Raw genomic sequence first — 21394 nt, 5'->3', positions numbered from 1 at the left:
AGCAGCAAGAGACAGAAGAAGTCATTGGAGAGGCTGCAGAAGAAGAATCCAAGGAGTACAGTTCTGAAACTCAGGGGGAGAGTGGATTTCAAAGGCCACAGAAAGGCTATGAGGAGACTTTAAGATGGAGAAAAGTCAACAATAGGAGTGGGTTCCCCAGCTGTTCCCAAGAACACACTTAATACAGCATAGAATGCCTGTGCGGGACAAGGAAAGAACTCACAGCCCAGCCTCCTTTTCTCAGTGACCTTCGCTGCTGTCTATCCAGCTGCCTAAGCCAAGCCCTACAAGTCCTAAGACAGGAAGGATGTGAACTTGCAGTCAGGCATCTATCGGCTGGAAATGACAATGACGCACGTAGCTTTAAAAATAGAGATCTCTGACAAGGGCCAAAGTGCAGTTCAGGAACATCACAGAGAAACCATCTCCATGTTTAAGAGATCTCATTTCTCAAATGTCACTGAAAATTCTCCAGTAAACAAATGCAGTAAAGAATCCTCTAAGACTTTAAGGGGATAGTATGAAAGATCAATCAAAATCAATCTGTCCTGTAACCTCCAGGTCAAGTGGGAGGACTGAAGTTCAGAAAACTGCTCACTTTGCCCACAGCTAAGTAAGACTGCTCATAAACTGAGGCTATCAAACAGCAACAATGGCTGATATAGGTTATGAATTTAATGCTTCTAAGCAGTATTCAGGATGTCTTTCTTTCCAAAACTTGTAATAAGTTTTGATTTATTTCTTCATATACCCTGTAAGCAACATTAGTGAGGCCCAGGACTTCTTATAGCTGAGCATTCTAAGCTCTAGGGGGAGCAGAAAGTTAGTCAATCTTGATAGCACCATATACCTGGTACATGCCTGGCACTCAGTAGGCAGTCCAAAAACGTTTGCTGAAGCAAAGAATGGTCCCAGCTGCACCAGGATGCTGGACAATTTCAAACACCAAGTGTTAATAAAAACTAAGACTAGCTGTCTTTAAGTGCCAAGAATTTTTTTCCTAGCTTCTGGCCCCAGGAGGGCAATCTATTTCCTCTAAAATGTCATACAATGAAGATTAAATCACATTGTAATAAATCCACTAAAAAATCTCTAATTAGCAAAATGAGTTCATGCTCCAGTAAACCATTAATTTTGAGTGAGGCTAGACAATTCACCATAACAAGGTTTGACTTATTTGGATATTTCATAGAAAGAAAAATTAAAGTATGGAAGTTATCTAGAGAAACCAATTTCAACAATTATTCCTGGATCTCACTTACTGTGATGAGAATACACAACTCCCTTCAGGTCTATGAGTGTACTCCTGCTACTGGGAATGGATTAGGGCACCTCACAAGTATAAAAAATGAAAGGAATCACATTTAAAAGCAAACCAAAATTCTAAATGGATATTCCTTGCTTTTTCTCAACTTACAGAAAAGATGCTGGAGACAATTAAGTTCAGTTCTGCAAGCTTGCATATAAAGCATTTCTATCTTTTTAACTCCATTTTAGCCACAACTTTTTATTATAAAAAATAGAATTATAAACAGAAATCCTATTGAGTGTATATATATATATGTCCTACTATATATATTTTTTTTAATTTTTTATTTATTTATGATAGTCATACAGAGAGAGAGAGAGAGAGGCAGAGACACAGGCAGAGGGAGAAGCAGGCTCCATGCACCGGGAGCCCGACATGGGATTCGATCCCAGGTCTCCAGGATCGCGCCCTGGGCCAAAGGCAGGCGCCAAACCGCTGCGCCACCCAGGGATCCCTATATTTGAATGTACATTATATCAGGAAACAGCTATAAAACAAGTGTTTGAAACAGCTAACTCTCCTAAATGACACCAGCAGAAAAGTAGAATAATGCTCTGAGCCCCCTACCTCCAACCAAGCATTCTTCTTACTTACATCGATCTAATACTACCTTTTGTAGCAAAAAATAGGACCTAAATACCTAAATACTCTGCCTCTACCTCCATCTCTAGCTCTGTAACTTAGGGAAGTCACTTAAAACAACCTCAGAAGTTTTACCAGGTCTCCAAACAATCTGGACTGAAACCACTAAAATCCCTCTGAACTCTAAAAGAAAGATCATTGTAGAGGAAATAATTTTTTTTGTTTTTTAAAATCAACAATTTTTTAATTGTTTAAAAGATTTTATTTATTTATTAATGAGAGACAGAGAGAGAGGGGGGCAGAGACATAGGCAGAGGGAGATGCAGGCTCCCGCCAGGGAACCTGATGTGGGACTGGATCCCAGGACCCAGCATCACACCTGAGCCGAAGGCAGACTCTTCACCACTGAGCAACCCAGGCATCCCTAGAGGAAATCTGATTACGTGTGTCAATACACTGCACAATGTTGATTCTACTCTTCTCACAACTAGTGCTGCTCATCATTAGAAACATTTTCATATCGGAAGACATCACTGCACTGGAGGTAACACATGTAAAGGATCTATTTTTATACGGTCACGATTTAGGAATCAGAAAGTCTTACACTGAGCAAAGCTATGTATTTGTCAGAAATTGCAAAGGCAAAGTAAGATCATTCAGTTCTCTGAATCTGCTGATGTCAAGGAGTTATTTAAAGCCTAGATATTATCATTGTTATTCTGACGTTGTTAAATATGGAAAGGGTTAGGGAAATTTTGTGGGCTTGCATACTTGAAAAATGTTCAATTTTTACATGGCTTCTCTAAGTGCCCTGTCAGTAGAAAACATATGATTTGGGAATAAGTCACATGTCTTACCTAGAGTGCTTAGGATTACCACACAGATCCTTCCTGAAGTTGAGTGATGGCACATCCAGAAAACTAAAGACAGTAGATTTCCTTCACACAGCTCACATTAGACATCACTAACCAACTGTGGCACTCTTTCACAGAGACTAGATACAATCTCATTATGCTTTTGGACCTGGACTCCAGTAAGCCACTACCAACTGATCAGAAGAGCCAAATGAACAAAAATCATTTGCCTTCCTTGTTAAATCAGTACACGGGGGTGAACACCCAGGATGGTGGTAATGCCAGTCAGTGACTGCCAATCTACCTAACACATAGCTCTCAACAATGGATCTCAGTAGAAACAAATCTGTTCTTTTATACAAAATCCATTATTTAGAAAACTAAATCATGGGAAATTGCTTTTCTTTTTACAACAATAAATTCAAGGTTTCTTTCTTTTTTTAAAAGATTTTATTTATTTATTCATGAGAGACACAGAGAGAGAGAGGCAGAGACATAGGCAGAGGGAGAAGCAGGCTCTATGCACGGAGCCCAAGGTAGGACTTGATCCCGGGACTCTGGGATCACGCCCTGAGCCGAAGGCAGACACTCAACCGCTGAGCCACCCAGGCATCCCAAATTCGAGGTTTCTTTCATAAATCTGACTTTTAAATACCAGCTTATATAAAATATTTTAAGAATACGTCTATAATAAAGGATGAAATCATAACACTGTATGTTAACTATACTGGAATTAAAATGAAAGTAATGAAATCATTAGTGTTTATGACTAAAGTCACTATCACTACTATCATTAAGAGGAGTCTATTAACACAGTATAAGGAATATAGTCTATGATATTGTAATAGCATTGTATGGGGACAGATGGCAGTTTGTGGTAAGCACAGCATAATGTATAATGAACTTCTCAATTCACTATGTTGTACATCTGAAACTAATACAACATTGTGTGCCAACTATACTAAAAACTTTTTAAATTAGAATGCACTGGAAGAGAATAGAAAGCATAAGAATGCATTTCACTTAGTAAAAATAAGTATTATTTGTGGAGCTTTACCCCCTCACACACACTTCTGTGTGTGTGTGTGTGTGTGTGTGTGTGTGTGCGCACATGCTCATGCATACATGCTGAGTCGTGATAGAGAAGGTATTTCTCATTCTGTATTGGAGATAAAGAAATTTGAAAGCCACTCTTAAAAAAAAAAAAGCCTATTAAATACCAAGTTAGGAAACAAAAGAAGAATATGGTACACAACTTTCAGAGAATTTCTACTTTAGAGTTAGGTTAAGTCATGTACACAAAAAGCCATATACTACTTTTTTGTATTTCCGGCTTTTTGTTAAAGTTTATATTGTCATCATTATAATTTTTAGAAGGACCAGAGGAAGACAAACATACATACTTGCCCTTTAGGAGCTTACTACTTGAGATGGACAATACCAGATAAATAAACTTTAAATGGCAGTCAGCCAACAGAATAAAGCAATTACACCAAAGTATAAATAAAAAGGGACAGGAAATTAATTTTAATCATCCGGAGTTGGCAAAACATGCTCACAAAATCTTCTGCTATTATAATTCACTGTTTAATCAGCCAATTGATATTATTTTCAGTTCCTGGAATGTATTTCATGACCCAAGAAAAGGGAATGATTTTATGAACTCAAATCTTCCACAGTCATTTTCATCACCCTTCAAAAGAGTGTTAGTTCAATAAATGAAACTCTATGCAAGTTATTATTTGCATCAACTATGAAATTACAGGACTAGTTCCCTACTTGAAATGTTGGGAACAGCTAGGTAGGGGAAATAAACTAGGGCCCATGTCCAATTTTCTGGAGATTTTTATGTAGGGTTTTAATGGGTGACTTTGCTGGTTTATTTGAAATTTTGTGAATCCCCCAAATATTCTAATATTGAAATGTTAAAAGCAAATATATTCAGCAAAAGCTATATATGTAGTATTTCTTCTACTAACATACATAATTGAGTTGATTGTAGGTGTTAAGATTAAATGGATTTTGGAGCACCTGGGTGGCTCAGTCATCTGAGTGTCTGCCTTTGGCTCAGGTCATGATCTCCTGGTCCTGGGATTAAGCCCCAGGTCAGGCTCAACAGGGAGTCTGCTTCTCCCTCTCCCTCTGCTCCTCCCCTGTGCCTATGCTCCCTCTCTCTCTTAAACAATAAAATATTTTTTAAAGAGTAAATGGATTTTTTAAAAGATAAATCAATATTTTAAAAGTAAATAGTTTTAAAAGTAACTACTGAAGGGATCCCTGGATGGGTCAGTGGGTTTAGTGCCTGCCTTCGGCCCAGGGCATGATCCTGGATCTCAGGATTGAGTCTCACATCGGGCTCCTGCATAAAGCCTGCTTCTCCCTATGCCTGTGTCTCTGCCGCCCTCTCTCTCTCTCTCTCTCTCTCTCTCTGTGCTCACATGAATAAATAAAATCTTTTTAAAAATTAAAAATTAAAAAAAATAAAAGTAACTATTGAGTGATTGGGCAAGGTAAACAACGATGGGAAAACTGGGTCACAATGACAAAAAGACATTAACAGTCGCTCTCCCTTGCTCAAAATCTGCAAGGAACTCCCACTGGAAACAGGATCTGTAGCCTACAAAGTGGCTTGGTAGACTAGTTGGGAGAAAAGTGGTAGAAAAGAACAGGAGCAGCAAACTAACTTTGTGAAACTCACAGGTGTAAGTGAACCAGGCACACAGGGTAGGTGGAAGAGGCTACGAGACAGGAGGCAGGGTGTGGCTCCCAGGCTTTGAACTCGTCATTCTGTAAATGATCCTGACTAGGGAGTTCAAAAGCATCCACATGAAAACAGACCTAACACAGGTAAAAGAAAAGAATTCCATCCTCCTGCAATGTATCAAATTGATAGAGAACCAGTTAACACCTGAGTCTGCCAAGCAGTAAGCCCTGCCAGTTCACATTAGAAACAAAGGACAGAAGAAGGCAAGGCTGTATGTTAAGTGACTGAGCTCACAGGTGGGATCCTCAGTCTTTGAAGCAAAGAGGTATTTTCCATTTCTTGTCAAGTTAAAAGTTGGCCTTGAGAAGCAAAAGATAAAGGGAAGCACACAGTAGAACATAAGCAATGGAGTCAAATCGTAAGACTATTTTTCTGGATTATAGCTTATAGACTAATGAGTTCCTGGCAAGGGTCAGAACACAGCTTACAAAGCTGAGAGTGAATGTGCTTAGAGAAACTTCCAACTAGATGAAGAGATCTTTAAACTAAAATCTGAAAGGGGAAGAAAAAAAAATCCAGATAAAAATCATAAAATCAGACACTCTAGTCCAAAATATTTTATGTTTTAAAAAACACACAGAAGGAAGAACTAAATAATTTTAAGGAAAAATACAAAGAGGCTTAGAAATAAAAACCTATGGCCTCAAATATCAATAAAGCATTTGATCCACTATGTTAAAAGAAGATGTCAAATAAAAAGCAAGAGCAAGCACTTTTCCATTTTCCTTCTGCTAAGTCCAGCTAAAAACCCTAGACCTATGTATGAAACAAACATAAAACAACTCCAAAGGGCAGAAAAAAGAAAGCAGGCCAGCTAGCAACCTCAAGACCCCAGGAACAATACTTTTATACAATAAACAGTCTACTCTAGCAGTGATAATTTTATGTGTCAACTTAGCTAGGCCACAGTATCCAGATATTTGGTCTAACATAAGACTAGATGTTGCTGTGTAGACATTTTTTAGATTAAATTAACACTTAAATCAGCAGACTTTGAGTAAAGCAATTACCCTTCATAATGTGGGTAGGCCTTGTCCAATCAGTTGAAGAGCTTACGAAAAAAAGAGTGAGGTTCCCTCAAGGAAGAGAGAATTCTGCCTCCAGACTGCCTTCAGACTCAAGCTACATTGATTCTTCCCTGGGTTCTCAGCCTGACAACCTACCTTAGAGATTTTAGGCTTAATGGTTCCCACAATTGTGTCAGTCAATTTCTTAAATTACTCTAATACACACACACACACACACACACACACACATACACGCTATTCGTCTGTTTCTCTGGACGACCCTAAAACACTAGTCAAACAGCACTCAAGAGTGTCATTCCACCTACACTTCTGATAATAAATGTTCAGTGGAGAATCCAGACTTCCACCTTTACCAGGCTGCAATGAAGGACCCCTCCTCCTGGCCTGGATGGTATCAGAGAAGACTGAGTAGCAGGGAGCCAGGACTTACAACCCTGGTGGGCAGTAATCAGTCTCCTCTCTCCATCACCTACCACGTAGCATCAGAGGAAACCATACAGGGAGCCTGGACTCCCACTCTACCGAACAGTAATAAGGCACCCCACCACCTACATGCTGAGGTGGTGTCAGAGAAGGCCTAGTAGAGTCAGGACTCCATTACTGTCCAACAGTCACACCCCCATGGAATCAGTGGAGGCCACCTGGGGAGTAGTAACAAGGTACCCCTACCCTCAGTCAAGGTGATATCAGTAGAGGCCTACTAGGGACACTAAACTTCCCACCACCACATAGCAGTAACATCCAACCATACCTACTCCCAGGTATCTATGGAGACCAAGAAGAGAACCTGGACTTCTAATTCTGTCTGGCAGTGACAAGACAACCTCCCTTTCCTCCACCATTGTTGGGTCAGAGGAGGTCAGCTAAAACAAAAGACTTAAAGAAGACCCAGAGTCTCATAATACCCAAAATGTCCTGGTTTAAATGAAAACTTATTCATTTCAGTAACAACCAAGATCTCAATTCTCATGACAAATGACAACAGATGTCAACACAGAGATGATTAAGATACCAGAATTATCTAACAAAGATTTGAAAGCAGTCATGATAAAAATGCTTCCATCAGCAATTATGAACATGCTTGAAAAAAAAAAATAGAAAGTCTCAGCAAAGAAACAGAAGAAGAACCAAACGGATATCAGAGATGAAATGAAAAGGACAAAAGCTTAAATAAACAGCTCAGTGGATATGCTCCACAGCAGAGTGGAGGAATCAAAGGGGAAAAAAAAAAATCAGTGAACCAGAAAAAAGAGTAATACAATTACACAATCTGAGTAACAGAAAGGAAAAGGACAAAAAAAATAAAGAGTTCCAGGGACCTGTAGAACTCTCACCAAAGCTCTAACCTTCATGTTGCCAAGTCCCAGAAGGAGAGGAGAAAGAGGGCAGGGCCGAAAGAGGCCAAGAAGCAGAAATGGTTGAAACTCCCCAAATCTAGCAAGACAGTTAAACTTAGGGAATCAAGAAGCTGAACAAATCCCAATCAGGATAAATTCAAAGAAATGCATTCTAGGATACTTCATAATTTAACTTGTGAAAACTAAAGACAAAGAAAAAAATCTTGAAAGCAGCCAAAGAAAAACAACATCTTGCCTACAGAGGAAAAACAAGTAGGATGACAGCAGATCTCTTATCAGAAACCAAGGAGGCGGGATCCCTGGGTGGCGCAGCGGTTTGGCGCCTGCCTTTGGCCCAGGGCGCGATCCTGGAGATCCAGGATCGAATCCCACATCGGGCTCCCAGTGCATGGAGCCTGCTTCTCCCTCTGCCTATGTCTCTGCCTCTCTCTCTCTCTCTCTCTGTGACTATCGTAAAATTAAAAAAAAAAAAAAGAAAAAAAAAAAAAGAAAAAAAGAAACCAAGGAGGCCAGAGAGATGGTACAATGTTGTTCAAGCAGTGAAATAACAGAACTGCCAACCCATCATGCCATATCCAGAGAAGCATTCTTTACCCTGAAAGAATGGCACAAATTCTAAAAATAGAAGCTAATAATAAAAGAAGGAACTGTGGAACATTACGAAGGAAGAAAGAACAGAACAATAAGTACATGGATAAATACAATAAATTTTCCTTCTCAAGTTTTCTAAGTTATCGTTTAAAGGTTGAAGCAAAAATTTTGACACTTTTTTTTTTAAGATTTTATTTATTTATGAGAGAGAGAGAGAGAGAGAGAGGTACAGACACAGGCAGAGGGAGAAGCAGGCTCCATGCAGGGAGCGCCTCCATCCAGGTCTCCAGGATCACACCCTGGGCTGAAGGTGGCGCTAAACCGCTGAGCCACCTGGGCTGCCCAAATTTTGACTTTCTGATGTGGTTCTCAATATACATACGAGAAATATTTTAGACAATTATATACAGGAAGATAAAGGGATTTAAAGAGAGGTAAGACTTCTAATACTTCACTTGCACGGGTATAGCCAATCTAGAAAATCACTTGGCAGTTTCTTAAAAACCGAAACCTATACCTACCGTATGATCCGGCAGTCATATTCCTGAGCATTTATCCCAGAAAAATGAAAACGTGCATCACACAAAAACCTGTACACAAATATTCACAACAGCTTTATTTGTCCAAAAACTGGCAACAACCAAAATGCCTTTCAACAGGTAAATGACTCAACAAACTGTACGACCTTATACCATGGAACACAACTCAGAAACTAAAAGGAACAAACTGATACACACAACTTGGATGGATCTCAAGGGTATCACATGCAGAGGGAGAAAGGCAGTCTAAAGGTTACATACTGTATGATTCCATTTATTTAAAATTCTCAAAATAGGAAAATTAGAGATGGAGGATAAAGTAACCGTTGCCAGGGGTCAGGGATGGTGAAGATGGCATGAAACTATACAGGAGTGGTAGAAAGAAGACTTCTGTGCAGGTGGAATAGTTCTGTACTTTGGATCCTTTCAGTGGATACCTGAATCTATTTACATGTGACAAAATGGCACAGAATCATACTAACGTAATTTCCTGGTTTAGGAACTCTACTCCAGTTACAGTGGGGAAATTGAAGAGTACATGTACCCTTCTCTGTATGAGCTTTGTAATTCCTGGGAATCAAATTCTTTCACGAAAAAAAGTTTTTTAAATGAAAAAAAAAAAAAAAGCAATAAGGAGCCTCGAGATTTGACAGGATGGTATATGTGACTGGAACTGGTTAACCTGTGTCCCTAATAGAAGGGTATATCTTTCTCAAGAGAAACTCAAATAACATAAACTAAAAGGCAAAAAATAAGCAAAATTTTCCTGAAAACCCTTCACCATGAGAGGAGAAATGGAAAGGACTGAACACAGCAATGATGAGACTTGAAGAAAAGACAGAATACTAATCAAAAAAAGGTATCAAGGCAGTTGCAAACATGGCTCAGAGCAGAGACGGCGAAAACCCCTTCACTGGGCCCGGCGAGCTTGACAACCCCTTTCTGGACCCAGCTGTGATCCAGCACCGACCCAGCCCGCAGTATGCCACTCTTGACATCTACAACCCTTTTGAGACCCGGGAGCCCCCACTGGCCTATGAGCCTCCTGCCCCTGCCCCGTTGCCTTCACCCTCGGCGCCCTCCTTGCAGTCATCAAAAAAGCTCAGCCCCACAGAACCCAAGAACTATGGCTCCTACAGCACCCAAGCTTCAGCTGCTGCAGCCACTGCTGAGCTGCTGAAGAAGTCGGAGGAGCTCAACCGGAAGGCCGAGGAGTTGGACCGGAGGGAGCAGGAACTGCAGCATGCTGCCCTGGGGGGCACAGTTGCTCGACAGAACAATTGGCACCCCCTACCTTCTTTTTGCCCAGTCCAGCCCTGCTTTTTCCAGGACATCTCCATGGAGATCCCCCAAGAATTTCAGAAGACCGTATCTACCATGTACTACCTCTGGATGTGCAGCACGCTGGCCCTTCTCCTGAATTTTCTTGCCTGCCTGGCCAGTTTCTGTGTGGAGACCAGCAATGGCTCAGGCTTTGGGCTCTCTATCCTCTGGGTCCTCCTTTTTCACTCCCTGCTCCTTTGTGTGCACCGCCCCATGTATAAGGCCTTCCGGAGTGAAAGTTCATTCAATTTCTTCGTTTTCTTCTTCATTTTCTTTGTCCAGGATGTGCTTTTTGTCCTCCAGGCCATTGGCATCCCAGGTTGAGGGTTCAGTGGCTGGATCTCTGCTCTGGTGGTGCTGAAGACCAACACGGCTGTAGCTGTGCTCATGTTCCTGGTTGCCCTGCTCTTCACTGGCATAGCTGTGCTGGGAATTGTGATGCTAAAGCAGATCCACTCCTTGTACCACTGCACAGGTGTCAGCTTTCAGAAAGCCCAGCAAGAATTTGCTGCTGGTGTCTTCTCCAACCCCGCGGTGTGAACTGCTGCCGCCAATGCAGCCGCTGGCGCTGCCGAAAATGCCTTCTGAGCCCCATGAGCCCTGGCAGGGATGCCCTGGCCCTGCTACTGGAGGGAGCGCACTTAGCCTTCATTCCCGAGGGCTCTGGGGCTTGGTGAGACATCCGTCACTACTTGGGGTCTCCTCTCATGCCCCCAGGTTCGCAGCCATAACTGCTGACCCTGACTTAAGGGTGTGGGGAGCCCACTGTGACCACGTTCCGCTACCCCTGCCACCCCCCCCGAATAGGCCACACTACTGCCATCTCTTACACACCCCAACCCAGCTTCCCTCTGCTGTGCCAAGGCTGTTGCTTCGGTTATTTAAATAAAAAGAAAGTGGAACTGGAAAAAAAAAAAAGGTATCAATCTTGTTTTCTAAAAAACTGCTAACCAGTCTTATAGCAAATGCTATCATATTAAGGCAAGAACATGAACCTTTTTCATTGGCTGACATCTTGATAGGTAACATAAACCTATTTGTTCTGTTCTTATTAAAGGGAGACAGAGATAGCTATAGAAATCAGGGGTTTGGGGCGGCCCGGTGGCTCAGCGGTTTAGCGCCGCCTTCAGCCTAGGGCATGATTCTGGAGACCCAGGATTGAGTCCCACGTCGGGCTCCCTGCATGGAGCCTGCTTCTCCCTCTGCCTATGTCTCTGCCTCTCTCTCTCTGTGTCTCTCATGAATGAATAAATAAAAAATCTTTAAAAAAAAAAAAAAAAAGAAATCAGGGGTTTGGAAATTTTAAGAATTTCCTTAAAACAAGAGGAAGTAGGAGAGTTAAGTATTTCTCTGGGTGTGGGATCTGTTAATGAAGGCTGACAAGGCTCATCAGCTAACATCTGTGCAGTGGGGGGCCCTGCCAGCAATACAACGATGGGAAGGACACGATCCCTGTCTTTCCAGAGTTTGTAACCTAGCACCCTAAGAGGAGTATACCTAGACCTTGAAGGATGATAGCGCTTGAGTCCTAATTAGTCTAAATATCTATTATTATTAGGATTTTTTGGGAGGTCTCTCTTGAATTCAAGATGGCCAAATGAAGGGCTATATAAGTATTTTAGTTAAAAATTGTTAAATCAATAAAAAAATAAATAAAAAAATTTAAATCATCTGCTATGTATATATCCTATGTTCAGTATGGTGGAGATTTCAAAAAGTAAGGACAAAGACATGAACCGTTGTCCTTAAATAAATAAATAATTTAGCAGAGAACACAGTCACATAAATATAGGAGAATGAAACAGGAAAGAAATGAAAAATTCCCTGCCCAATTAACGAAAATCTAGAAATCTCAAACCATTTAACCTTCCCCCAAACACTCAATGTTCTTTCATACTTCAACCTTTGCATATGCGGTTCCCTTTGGCTGGAAAGTTAATTTCCCCTTCCTCTGCCAGAGAATGCCCTGTCATTTTCTGAGACCCAGCTCCCATGCCACCTCTTATATGAAGCAGGAAGTCCTTCCTTCTTTCTCTGTGCTCCTACAGCATATTCTGGCACTCATGACATTGCTGAAAAATGTCTGAGAAGACAAGACTTCAAATTCACCTTTAGGTTTATCAAAATAATTTATGTGCATAGTTCAAACCTTACGTAGCACCAGAAGTTTATGAAAAACAGTGGTACCCTCTGTATTTCCAGGTCCCACTTCCCAGAGGCAGCTACTTACAAGTCCATCAGCTTTTTCTCCTGGTACCTTTTGATTTTTTCAATTGTCAAATAATAATACACAGTAACTTCTTTTGGTACTTGATGCACCTTGGCATCAACCATTTCTCATCTATCATTTCAGGTATACTCTGGGGCCTTCATCACTGTGAAAAGCAGGGTCCTTCAGTTCTGGGTGATTTTCCCAGAGTTTTTGATAATTTCCACTCTTCCATTTCATTTGTTCTCTCTGGACCTCCTATTAGCTAGCTGGATGCTGGCTCATCTTTCTCCCTTTTCCTATTGTCCATTTCTTTGGGTTTTGTTCTGTTTTTGTACTATTGTGGAATGGAAGATTGCTCCAACTTGGTCCTTTCATTGTTCTAATTTTGTCAATCTCCATTATCTTATTCTTAGTTTCTAGGAGCTCTTACTTTCTGATGGTTCTTTTTTCAAAGCAAATGCTTTTGTTTCACGGTCCCCAATCTTTTCCTAACTGGAAAAGGAACCTATCAGGAAACATTGATTATAGAAATTTAAAATCTTTTTCTGCTTCCTATACATTGTTTTTTCCAATTCCTTCCCTGACCCCAGACACTTTTTTTCTTGGTGGAGTCTTGTCTTAAATGATAGGACATTTTGCTTTCTGTCACCTTTGTATTTTCAATACATAGTCAGTGACAATAAAAAGTTATATAAGTGGGTAGATGAATGAGCCAATGAAGGAACAGAGGAGAAGCATTTAAAATTTATGAAAAAGATGCCAAAAAGGTTAGACACTCATGCTATTGTACTGGAAAGACTGACAGATCAGGGTCTTTTTGGGCCAGGAGACCCAGGACAGTGGGAAAGGCCCCTGCCAACAGATAGTCTCTGGTACATGTACTGGATAGACATGGCCCTTTGTGGGAACCTCAACAACAGGCAAATTATTTCATTTTACTTAAAATTTCATGTAATTCTTTAACTCTCCTCCTGCCTGGAAGAGTTTAACATACAACTTCATGGTCTATTTGCCACAGCAACATCCTGTCTTAGTTCAGTATTTAAAAAAGTTATTCATGTTGCTCTTCTCCTCATAGCTTATAATAGGTAAACCACATTTATCTCTTTGAGGCAATCTAGTAAGCAGAAAGAGGAGCAAAAGTAGTCTTAGATCTAATGACTGAAATAACTAAGAGGCCAGAAGGCTAAGAGGCAAAAATTACTTAATAGAAAATCTTTCTCAATTTTGAGTTGAAGGTTCTTCTTGGGCTCAGAAACAAGAAACCAGAGGTCAGCTGACAGCATACTGAGTGTGGTCTGTAAGCACACAAGAGAGCTTCCTGGTCGTTTCAAAAAGCTGGTGTCTATAGCCCCTATTATTGGGGTTCTTTTTTTAAAATGATGAAAGTACAGCATGACTTACTATAAAAATGTTTTAAATGCATTTCTAAAAAATTCCCTATAATCCCACTACCCAAAATAAATCACCATCAACCTGTTAGTTTATATCCCAGACCCTCTTTTCTACAGACATAGATTTTTCCTTATAAGATCTGGATCATATTATATATATATAAACTGTTTTACTGTGACTATTTTTAGTTTGAGTTTTCTCAGTTGAAATCCCTGGTAACACCAAGGGACTACTGCCCCTTAGGTCTAAGAGCTAGAATCAGAAAGAATAGTTTCTTCTCTCGGTTTTATCAGTATCTCAAAATGCAAAATCTGAGCCCATCCTCCATAACATCGTCTACAAATCAAAAACCAAGAGACTGGATTTAAATCTGCCTTAAAGTGTAACCAAAAAGCTCATTTTTTTGTTTCTTCAGATTTAATCATTCTTTCTTGCATCAAAAATAACAAAATTGTAGGGTGACATTAACACATGATCGTGAAACAAAAATGTGTTTCATTTCATTAGTCACAGGCTACATATCAACCAGCTGTTGAAGCTAAAAATATGCCTTGGTTTAAAATTTTGTAAAATACAAGCATTTAAGACTCATTTTGAAAGAAATGTGACTTCTTTCAGTTTCTAAGAACCCACTAGAAGCTTTGGAGAATAACAAATCAGCACCTCTAAAGCAGAAGAAGAAAAAACCGGTATAGAGGGGAATTCAAACTAATTTATTGATAATCAATAGCACTTTGTTTACATCTTACCAATAAATGTAAGTTAAGGATGAAAATTTAATAGCACCTTCGGACAAAGAAAAATACATATTCTCAAAGAACAGGCATGGGATAGAGGTCAAAACATCATTAATAAAAAGTGTGCATTTTCATGATGTGAGCACTAGGTGTTATACTATATGTTGGCAAATTGAATTTAAATAAAATTGTTTTAAAAACAAAAAAGAGAAATAACTACAGACTTCAAAAAAAAGAACGTGTACATTTTGTTGGGAATAGGAATGAGCTAAGGGGAGCTGGGCAGGAATAAATACTCGCCACTCTGCCTCATGAGCTGAACAGAGATTCCAGGGAAGGGGACTCTCTCCAACTCTCAAGCATCAGCATCACACTCAGGTAGAACTACCCAGCACAGTGTGCCGCTAACATATATTTCTCTCTTCTGGGACAGAAGCAGTAAGCAGACTTCCATCTCTGGTCATTAAGTCCCATGGTCCAGGAATCATGTTGCAAGATAAGATTTGCCACCATTAAATAAATATTTGATTAGAAAACAGGCAATGAGATATCCTGAAATTACAACTGGATTTCAGATGCAGTCACAGCAAATTGGAAACAGATCAAAACTATTTCAAGGGCTTTAGAAACTCACAAAGTCATCTAAGAAAAAAAACACGTATCATTCAGTTCCTGAAAAGGAATTACAGCTGCTTCTAACGCCCAGCCCAGTGCTACACCATTTTGCCAGGCATTAATATTCTCCAGTAATATATTTTTTTAAATGGAAGCACAGAGGCCTATGTTTGATAGGGAAAGACTTCAAGTATCTTTCTGGCTTTTCTTTTCTTTTTTTAAGATTTTATGTATTTATTTATGAGAGACAAAGACAAAGAGAGTCAGAGGGATAGAGGGAGAAAGCAGGCTCCCCCACATGGAGCCCGATGAGGGATTCAATCCCCAGACTGGGATCATGCACTAAGCTGAAGGCAGACGCTCAACCACTGAGCCACTCAGGTGTCCCTCCTTCTGGCTTTTCATTTCTTTTTTTATATAAACTCCACTTAAATTTAAGTAGTTGTAACCCAGAGGCACAAACTGTTTTATAGTTTTGTCATCTCCCATACTTACTAGATATGTATTCATCAATTGAAACTTTACATTCCTGAGTAAAAATGTACTGCACTGTAAAAATGTGAACTCACAGGTCAAAATTTTTGGTCATTTAATCACTAAAGATCACAGAAAGTTCATTTTTCTAAATATCAACATAGTGGATACCAGAGAATTAATCTTAAGGAAGCATTTTGAAGAGCCTTCACTTAAATTCCTAGCAATTCCAATCTTATTCCACCGCACATACTCTAGCATTTTGAACTTGCTTGCTTCATTCCTCAGGCTGGTAACAAAGAGCAAGGATATCTATAGAACAATTTATTTCCTCCTGCTCTAGTAAGAGCAGGAGGAAGGATAAGATAAAGACTATAGGGGAAAAAAAAGCAACTGGGGACCCTGATTATTTCTATAGACAAACACAACAACTGCTACTTAAAATACCTGGCATATATATATCACAGAGCTCTAGAAACGTAAAAGTAACTTCTTTAAAAAATTAATGCTCAGCTATTTACTTCCATTCAACCCTGTTACGTCAAAAAATGATTAACCATTATACACATACACACACACTCAAGTGATAGGCCATATGGTATAAACCATGAGGGGCTTTTGGAACTAAGAGGAGGTGTGAAAAGAATATTGGGGAAATCCTGAAATCAAGCTTCTTATCCCAGGACTAACCTTTGTCAGATTACAACCCCTCTGAGCCTCAGTTTCTTCACCCATAAAATGAAGATCATGGACTCTGTGGTATCTTTAATTCCCTTTCATATCTGTAAATTCTTCCCACTGGGAAAAACAAGGACTTAAAAACAAAATAAAGCAAGTTTTGACTGAATATACAGTCAACTGTGTTGTAACACTTGTTTTGAAAGTGCAAATTTGTTCTAACACAACAGATATTATCAGGGAACAGTTTGAGTATAATTCAGTTTCTGCTTTTGCTCATGTGTCATTTAATCCACAAGAAACACAAGGTGAAGCCAGCAAACCGCACTCAGCTGACCTCCCCAGAATGGGAACCCACGGAGTGCACACGCACAGTCCACAGTCCTCCAGCTTCTGCAATGCACTGCAGGCCTCTAGCCGCACCCTCCTGTCAGTCTTTGGCAGGAGGAATTTCTGTCCCGTTGCAGAATAACCCTTCCAGCACCACTTCCACAAGCAAACTTCAGGTCTTTTTCAAGATAAACTCCCATATTACTATAGTACATGTGTAATTTTAGCTGCTTAACTAAATATGTGAAACTGTGCACAGTTTATATGTTTATATGTTCATCTTTTTTTTTATGTATCACTGAGAATGTCGTTGTTGAGTATTATGTCTCTAATCCCATTTTTCCCATAAGCCTTGTGGTTTTTTACCACACAATGACGTTTTGCAACTTTATATCACATTACAGCAGACCTGACTATATCACTGTTTGGGGAAAAGTCATAAATGAACACTTCCGTTTTTCAAAGACAACAGATAGACAAGCTTCCTTCAAGTCTGCTGATGCATTAAGTTAGAATCAAAGGAAAGTCTGTTCCCTCCTGACCAGGTGTTTTTTACTTCTCTGGCTCCCACATCAGGCATCAGATTTGGAGTCAGAAGGGTATCCTTCACCTTGAAAGAACCAACAAGAAACTGGATTTGTCCACTGATAAAGAAGAGACACTTAAAAAATTAAAAAAAAAAAAAAAAAAAAAAAGAAGAGACACTGAATTTTGGCAGAAAATCTGTCATGTCCCACTGTAAAAATGCCACTCATTCAATAATGAGATGCTCAAAAGTTACTATCAACTATGAAAGAATGCGGAGCAAAAGAAATATTTCTGCAATATAGTTCCATCAGTACGTTAGAAACTTCAGAGGCCTTACAAACACTCTTAATTCTTGATAAACTCAGACATAAAGGAGGACCGTGAACTAAAGGAAGTCCTGCATGTTTCCTAGTTTCCATGTGCCAGAAAGAGGAGACAGACCAAATCATTTAGCATTGAAACCAAAGGTTGTCTAAAACCTGTCACTCAGAGCCAATGGGCAGATAAAAAACAATGCTGCCATCTAGCATGCTCAGGAAAGACAGGAAACATCATTATTTTGCGTTCTCGAAAAAACCTGGACTTAAAACTACGACTGACACCAGAAGTAACGAACATCGATACAGTATAGCATGTGTTCCTATACACCAGGCCAAGTTATTTGGCCACTACAGTCATAAACCTGGCACTGTTTCTTTCTTTCTCTTTCTTTCTTTCTTTCTTTCTTCTTTCTTTCTTTTTTTTTCTTTCTCTCTTTCTCTTTCTTTCTTTTCTTTCTTTTCTTTCTTCTTCTTCTTCTTTTTTAAAGATTTTTTTTAAAGATTTTTTATTTATTTATTCATAGAGATACAGAGAGAGAGAGAGAGAGAGAGAGAGAGAGGCAGAGACACAGGCAGAGGGAGAAGCAGGCTCCATGCAGAGAGCCTGACGTGGAACTCAATCCCGGGTCTCCAGGATCACGCCCTGGGCTGCAGGCGACGCTAAACCACTGCGTCACCGGGGGCTGCCCTTTTGAAAAGATTTTATTCATTTATTCGTGAGAGACAGAGAGAGAGAAGCAGGCTCCCTCCCAGGAGCCTGATGCGGCACTTGATCCCAGAACTCTGTGATCCCGACCTGAGCTGAAGACGCTCAACCACTGAGCCACCCAGGTACTCTCTAGCACTGTTTCTTAAAGAACTACAACACAGGGGAGCCTAGTGGTTCAGTCAATGGGAGTCTGCTTCTCTCTCTCCCTCTGTTGCCCAACCCCCCACCCCCCCGGCTTGTACACTCTGTCAAATAAATAAAATCTTTAAAAAACAAAAAAAACTACAACATTAAAAATTTTTTAAATAGTTGGTATTTAAAAAAAATAGTTGGTATTTTTGTTTACATACATATGTACATGTATATGCAAAGAAAATAAATAAAAGACAAAAAACATCAAAATGGTAACAGAGGTTAATATTTGGGTAATAAGATCATAGATTACTTTTTTACTGATAGCTTTCATTATTTTATATAACGGACATATATTGTTCATTTTATCAGAAGAAAAACAACTGACTGAAAGAAATGAATCCCTGTTCATCGTTCACATAGAATTCGCAGTAAGCCGTCAAGTATCTCTTCTAAAATCCAAAGGGTGAAAGGTGAGCAGCCTGGATTTGGAGGGCACTTGTCCTACTAGGCAGGAATGTCAGAAAGAACCTTACAGGAACACTCTCAAACACAAGAAGGTGTACAAGCACAATGGCAGACACTACACATTGAGTAGATATATCTGACTTGTTTTGAATCAGACAGCATTTTGGTGACTCCTATAGGTATACTAAACAATCTTTGCTTTTGTGTAAAGCTAACATAGAGCCACTTAACTAAATTTAATGCTGTCTGGTAGCAGAGAATATGGAAATACAATCTAACCAAAAACAACCAGTCACCAAAGCCTACGAAATGTGTAAAAGGCCACTGCATATTTTACAGCCAGCTTTCTCTCAAGATCACTGTTCCAATGATAAAGAATGTTCATTTCTCCACTCAGAAAGCATGCGCAGGCCAACGACTAGACAAACAGCACTATCCCAGATGCTATGGTGAGTACAGAAGAAACCGGGTGCAGGCACTCTTGCACAGCACGCATAGGCCGGTGGGGATAGACAGGACATTTGTATCAGAAATACAGAAATAAAGTAAGACAAAAATAAATGGCTACATGAACAGTAGAGAGTATTAAAGGCACTTAAAAGAGCACAGCTCACTGTGGGCTTAAGTAGGTGGGAAAGGCTACAGAGAGGAAAAAAGCTTTGAGGGCATAAGGAGGGAGACAAAGGTAGTCCAGGCACGGTCAACCAAGATAAGCAAAGTCATTTAGGTGGAAAAGGCAATGATGAGTTCAGGTAGACAAAAATCAGGTTGGAGAACAAGGAAAGTAAAAAAGGAAAGAAAGATTCAGGCACATCATAAATCCTCTTAAGGGTTCCTTTATCTCTAATCCATCTGATGGATCACTATCAGATTAAGGACATTTGTGGGAAAATCCAATGTATCAGACACGATGCTAAATATGACAAATATCTAAGTTCATTATAATCTTCCAAAGTGGGTATCATTATTCCCATTTTACAGACAGAAACTGAAATTAAAGAAGAAGTTAATTTGTCCAAGGTCACCAAGGTAAGCAACAGAACTAGGATTTGAACTCAGACCTACCTGGCTGAAAAGTCCATTTTCCTTTTTAGTACTCCATGCTACTTTTTCCCATGACATAACTATGATAACGTCATTCTGAATTTATGCCTTCCTCCATCCCAGTGTACACACCTACCCTTCTGACTACCCACAGTCCTCATGGTGATCCCCATCAAGCCTGCTGTCAGGAGATATCTGCAGCTAAAATAAAAATGACTGAAAAAAGTTTTCCCCATCCTGGAAAGGAATCAGATGCTTAAGAAAAAATCTCTAATATAAACTGCTTTGTGGAATACAGATCTTACCTTCTTAGGGGGCCAGGGCAAGCATATATCTTACAATGGCCATTTTCATAGCTTATAGCTTGAACTCCCACAGTAAGAATCTCACTCATAAGCCCTGAGGGTCTCCATCTGGGAGACAAAAGGCCATGTACAGCTGCAGGAGTGCTTCATAATACCATGAGTCCCAATCATTTCACATATTTATGGAAAAACCTACACAAAATGTGTTTGACATCTAAATCATAAATCTTTCTTTAAAAGACAGGTTGCCAAAAAAAGTGCTTTCTAATAATTCTGTAAAATACTCTTCTGTCTCTAAGAACCAGAAACATTATCTTTATTGCTCTTACCTTTTCTACAATCAAAGATCTTACAAGTATCAAATGGCATAAGTGTCATCTTTCAAAGGAACTAAAATAAAACCACATGGGATCCAAGAGTACATAAAGATGAATGGGTAAAAGAGCATGACCCTGACAGAGATTGCACCATGCGCTCACCATGAAATTAGCCTTCATTCACTGACGTCCATTTGCTAAAACCAGAATACACTAATAATTATCAGGTCAAAAGTCTACTGGGAACTTGAAAGTCCCCCACTAAATATTTTAATGAGCCAGGGAATTATAAGAGTTTCAGAATGTGTTTTGAAATGATTCTAATCAATGTAAGAAAATTTCCAGACCAGCTTAGAAAATACATTGAACTACGTGTTTCACACAGAAAATACAAGGAAAATACAAGGAAATTTTTAAATGAAAGTGATACTATTCTTTCTCAACAAAAGCGGTTACATCCCTGACCCTGAAGAAATCACTTCCTAAGAAATTCCCACTTCATCAAAGCTCCAGTTTGTATGCCAAAAGATTTTAGGGATAGAACTTTCTTTAAAGCAGTGAAAGGAAATTATTGCCCTTACGTATCTGGATGGCTCCTCCAGGTTCTGGTCATTCATGTCAGTAGGAACAATCCGGGTAGCCAGTGGTCCCTCTGCAAAAGGCTTTGGTAACTGGCCTCTGAACTCTGATGTAATGAACTGAAGCTGCCAACTGTCAGAAACACAAATAAGGGAGAGTAAGAAAAACACAGGGGCCCCATATTGCTAAATGTACTTGAAATA

The 21394-nt window shown here is 39.7% G+C and overlaps 1 protein-coding gene and 1 pseudogene across 5 annotated transcripts in view; one reads left to right on the top strand and one right to left on the bottom strand.

Annotated features, from left to right (window-relative positions):
* The window catches only part of ALG9 (ALG9 alpha-1,2-mannosyltransferase), a 99437-nt gene that overhangs the window by 39804 nt on the left and 38239 nt on the right, over nucleotides 1-21394 (bottom strand). For all 5 annotated transcript variants that reach the window (XM_072729825.1, XM_072729824.1, XM_072729827.1 and 2 more), the window contains exon 13: nucleotides 21194-21323. In XM_072729825.1, coding sequence (XP_072585926.1) covers nucleotides 21194-21323 — 130 coding nt within the window. The remainder of the gene's footprint in view (nucleotides 1-21193; nucleotides 21324-21394) is intronic.
* Nucleotides 9903-10945, top strand: LOC112925975 (secretory carrier-associated membrane protein 3 pseudogene; annotated as a pseudogene).

This window comes from Vulpes vulpes, chromosome 12 (assembly GCF_048418805.1).
Source record: "Vulpes vulpes isolate BD-2025 chromosome 12, VulVul3, whole genome shotgun sequence".
NCBI lineage: Eukaryota > Metazoa > Chordata > Mammalia > Carnivora > Canidae > Vulpes > Vulpes vulpes.
The sequence above is the reverse complement of the archived record's forward strand: the minus strand, read 5'-3'. Positions and strand labels throughout refer to the sequence as shown.